This window comes from Palaemon carinicauda, chromosome 8 (genome assembly GCF_036898095.1).
Source record: "Palaemon carinicauda isolate YSFRI2023 chromosome 8, ASM3689809v2, whole genome shotgun sequence".
Taxonomy (NCBI): Eukaryota; Metazoa; Arthropoda; class Malacostraca; order Decapoda; family Palaemonidae; genus Palaemon; species Palaemon carinicauda.
The window spans coordinates 124683041-124688040 of record NC_090732.1 but is presented as its reverse complement, the minus strand read 5'-3'; the positions used below and the strand labels follow the sequence as shown (position 1 = coordinate 124688040).

General features: G+C 37.5%; 1 protein-coding gene across 3 annotated transcripts in view; it reads right to left on the bottom strand.

The window, feature by feature from the left end:
* Ldh (Lactate dehydrogenase) overlaps window positions 1-5000 on the bottom strand; it is a 40861-nt gene that overhangs the window by 11795 nt on the left and 24066 nt on the right. For all 3 annotated transcript variants that reach the window (XM_068378887.1, XM_068378885.1, XM_068378886.1), the window contains exons 2-4: window positions 2576-2806; window positions 1355-1554; window positions 619-792 (exon numbers count right to left, since the gene is read on the bottom strand). In XM_068378887.1, the coding sequence (XP_068234988.1) occupies window positions 619-792; window positions 1355-1554; window positions 2576-2793 (592 nt within the window). In that variant the 5' untranslated portion in view covers window positions 2794-2806. The remainder of the gene's footprint in view (window positions 1-618; window positions 793-1354; window positions 1555-2575; window positions 2807-5000) is intronic.

Below are 5000 nucleotides of genomic sequence, written 5' to 3'. Positions count from 1 at the left end.
CTAAATCCCTATGTGAAATTCAAGCTTTGCTTCGCCAAAGCTGTTTTCATTTTTCAAATCCCTACTTTTAATTACATATATTTGCTGATTTGTTTCATTAAAATCTGTTTCATAAAAAATGATTTTTCTCAAGTTCTATCAATTAATAAAAATCAAGTAAAATAATCTACAGAACCTAATCTAGCTTGCAATTAGAACCTCCCTATAGTGTAATAATCAAAATTTCAATTTTCTGTGTCAAAGCCATTATCTCTAGTGTACGTTTTATTAATCAAGAAGAATTATAAAACTCATCGTAATTTATTAAAACCAGCCTCCCTTGTAATTTTATATCACCAGTATTGTATATAATTATTAACTAGCTTTTCTAAGCAATTTCAGACTTCTCAGCTCCAAACTACACTAAACAATCTTGACGTTTAAAATGTAACCTATCGTTTTATCTCATCAATGGCGTCACTATTACATTGATCAAAAATCTACCCTAACTAAATTATTAAACATTACCAAACTAAGATTTGAAGCCATAGTCAACTGCAATATCTTTTCTGTCATAGATGTCTTGCCTTCCATTTCTAAACTGGATCTAAACAAATCCAAACGAACTACTCAACTCACCGGAGGAGTCACCGTGTTCCCCAATGATCCAGCCGTGAGTGGAGGATGGTGCCACGTTGAGTTTCTGGGACAAGTGGAATCTGAATCGAGCAGAGTCCAGATTGGTTCCAGATCCGATGACACGGTGCTTGGGCAGGCCAGACAATTTCCAAGCCACGTAGGTCAAAACATCAACTGCAAACGAGTAAGTGGTATAGTGAATTCTAAGCTATTTCATTCTGACAAATATGGGAGTCTGATTTGAATAGGAGAGGGAGGAAGTTAATTTAAATTCGATACTAGAACAGAAGAGTTGAATGTTACATTATGTGTAGTCTTAGCCCCATGTAAGTTTCATATATGATAAGAAGCTAATTCATTACAGTATCAATAGTTCTCTTGATGATGGTTGGTATCATTAAAAATTTATCCACATTAACCACAATATTTTATAGGAGATTACTAGGAAAAAAATGAATATTTCTATTTTTTCTCAACTTTGCTATACTTATGCACAGGACAGAAAATCATGAGAACCAAAGTCAATGGGAACGTTTAGTATTTTCTTTTTCTAAACTGGTTAGTTATCCTTAAACCAGCATGAATATTAAACATTTATATGGTAACATTTACCAGGATTAGAAACAATTAGATGAAACCATATATGGTATTTCATTTTATTTCATATTAATTTCCGAATGGCAAGTTGGCACCAAATATGCTCTTGGTCAGTTATTACTTTGCAGGTAATCCTTACCGGGGTTGGAGACGACGAGAAGGATGCAGTTAGGGGAGTGCTTTACAAGGTTGGGAATGATGCCCTTGAAGATGTCCACGTTTCTCTGCACAAGGGAAAGACGAGATTCTCCTTCCCTCTGGCGGGCACCGGCCGTCACGATGCAAACTCGAGAACCTGCGGTCACGGAGAAGTCTGTGCTGGCCTCGATTTTCACGTTCCTGTTCAGTTAAAGAGAAAATTGATAGATTTTCACGATCCTGTTCGTTTAAAGAGAAAGGGATCTATTTTCAAATCCCTGTGGGTTTATCATAAAATAATTGATCAAGAAACAGAAAATTACTTTTTCCCAAAAGTAACATGTTTCAGTGATGAAACTAAGTTAATCAATCACGACAAATAACATGGAAAATAAACTTATTAAAACTTTACAATGTAAAAGAGTGACCAAACAATTCTATAAATACATTAACAGATAAATCACAAAAAGCTCAATTACTCGGAATAAATAAACAAAGGAAATACAAAGACATATTATTATTATTACTATTACTTGCTAATCTACAACCCTAGTTGGAAAAGCAGGATGCTATAAGCCCTGGGGCTCCAACAGGGAAAATAGCCCAGTGAGGAAAAGAAACAAGGAAATAAGAGAAGTAATTAACAATTAAAATTAAATATTTTAAGAACAGTGAAAACACTAAAATAAATATTTCATATATAAGCTATAAAATTTTAACAAAATAAGAGTTAGAGAAATAAAATAGAAGTGTGCCCGAGTGTAGCTTTAAGCAAGAGAACTCTAACCCAAGACAGTGGAAGACCATGATACAGAGGCTATGGCACTACCCAAGTCTAGAGAACAATGGTTTGATTTTGCAGTGTCCTTCTCTTAGAAGAGCTGCTGACCATAGCTAAAGTCTCTCTTCTACCTTTACCAAGAGGAAAGTAGCCACGGAACAATTACAGTGCAGTAGTTAACCCCTTGAGAGAAGAACTGGTTGGTAATCTGTGTTGTCAGGTGTATGAGGACAGAGAATATGTAAAGAATAGGCAAGACTATCTGATGTATGCGTAAGTAAAGGAAAAAGGAACCGTAACTAGATAGAAGGATCCAATGTAGTACTGTCTGGGCAGTCAAAGGAAATAACTCTCTGGAAGTAGTATCTCAACGGGTGGCTGGTGTCCTGGCTAACATACTACCCACTAGTAAAATTGCTCGACTTTGCAATTTAGTCTCACCTGAGGAAGGTGAGACCGTGCTGGAGGTCCATCATCTCGCCCCTGAGCTTGTCAGCCATGACGTCGACGAGGGCCAGTTCGGAGCAGATGTGTTGGGTCAGGAGAGAGAAAGCGCAGGCCATACCCACTTGCCCCACGCCCACCACAGTTACCTTTCCCCCTGAGGTCTGCAGAGGGGGCTGGATCTCGGACATCAACATCTCTGGGATGGAAGCCATTTTGATACTTGATCTGTAAGACAAAAATAATGTTATTACTATTACCATTATCACCAGCATCATCCTTTAACGATAAATAAACAATCATCACTGTAATTTAGAAGAGTTGGAAGACCCAGGTCTACACGACTGAGGACCATGAAGCGTGAAGTGGGAGATGATGAATGGAGAAGTATTGAATTAAAAGTTCAAGATAGAGACGACTGGCGAAATCTAACCGAGCCCCTTTGCGTCAATAGGCGTAGGAGGAGATGGCGATTGTAATTATGATATTTTAGGGTAAAATAAACATTTAACTTCAGGATTTCTCTAAAAATAAGTTTTCGACACAATAAGTATTTTAAGACAGCAATACAATCAAAGTTTTCCTAATATTTACTGCTGTTTGGCCAATTTTTCCACCCTAATTAAAGAACAATGATCTTTAATCTCAATAATAATAATAATAATAATAATAATAATAATAATAATAATAATAATAATAATAATAATAATAATAATAATAATAATAAGTTGAAGATAATGACAGCTTTAGCGGCATTCAGCCTATAAATGTAAATTCTTTCTTGTTTATTAGCAAAGTACTATATGGCGACGTTTCAAGAAACCTTTCCTCATCTTCTAGTCCAAGTACAAGTGATAGGTGACTGAGCATTCATAAAAAAAAAATTACGACTGAAAGACAAGCTCTTGTGCATTATCTTTGGTTCAAAACATTCTGAGGAGGAGCTGATATCGCAGTACTGCTTGCCAATTGGCTGAGACGCTCTGAGAGAAGGCTTGTCTTTACTTACTTTAAGAGTTGTTTTTCTGGTGCTATGAAGTAGAAGAACCCTACTTCTACAGGGCCTCTTAAGTCATTTTATCATATTCATTCGAAAGCATTGAATATTTTCACACTGCATATTGCTCGTTTATTGTTAAATCGTCATTATCGATGCACTCACAGAACAAGAATGTCTTCAGTTTCCCCTTGAAAGCCTTAATATCTTCAATCCTTCGGATGTTCCGTGGGAGGAGCTTGGGCCGCATATTTAAAGGCTCTGCAGCCTACAGTCTTGCCACCCCAATTACCTATCCCCAAAAATCCTCCCAAAACACCTATGGGCTGCAAGATTGCAAGAGCCCGTGTCTGGCCAAAGGGCCAGGCAATCAAAAAAAAAAAAAAAAATACAGTCTTGCCACTTGGCTTGACGGACGTTGCTGTTCCCTTGTTGGGTAGCAAGTGGTGAAAAACCAAGTAAGTCGGGTGGGGAATGAGCTATGCTATGATTAGCCATTACAACTGCTGGGCCTGGTGAATTCCAATGTCGACTGGGTTACAAGCACTGTCTGGGCGTATGCTTATAGGCAAGAGAAATTCCCCTTGTGCTGTTTTAAAAGTAGGTTTCTCTTTTAAGATAAGTATAGCTTCCAGGAGTCTCAAACGTAGGCTATTGAGAACTCTGCTGATGATGGTGCTGGTAGTGTTTTCAGTAACGGGCTGTCGAGTGCCCTGCTTTTAATGGTATCCTGCTGGTTGTAGCAGGACAGCTGTTTGTAGGATGCATTGTTGTCCTCCCAATTTAGGTGCATGTTACATTCAGATTGTAGACAACATTGTTCTAGTCCTACTCCAGTGGGGGCAAGGTTATTCTTCATGATATGGCTCCTGGGTTTTGCCATCTGGAGTACATAATTAAATCCATGGCATTATCTGGGCTCCTGGTGCTAAAATTCTCATTCACGATCTTCTTAATAGCACTTTTATCCTCCAAATATTGTCAGATCATACATCCTTTGAACGGTCTAGGACTTTCTGGCGCAGGACTTTCTGGCGCAGGACTTTTTGGCTCAGACTTTTTGGCACTGCTACTTTTACACCAAAGAAATTATTTATGCTTATATACAGTAAATAAATAGCACGATGATAATAAGGAAAAAATAGAAAAAAAAAATAATTCATTCATAAAACTTTACAAAATACCTTTTTCTTCGAAATACATAAAAAAAAATAAACTGAAATTTAGCAATTCAATTTAACTCAAAGTTATGTGCTAAACCTCGGAGGTATTCTAAAGGTTGCCTTGTACCATAATCAGACACTATTCTCCTTATTCTCTCCTCAGCAAGTAAATATTTCTTCAGTTTGTGCTGCGGGGAGTGTCCCGCCAATAATTGCTAGTAAGCCGCATCTCTTGTTTTTTGCACACGTTGGATCCCTTCAA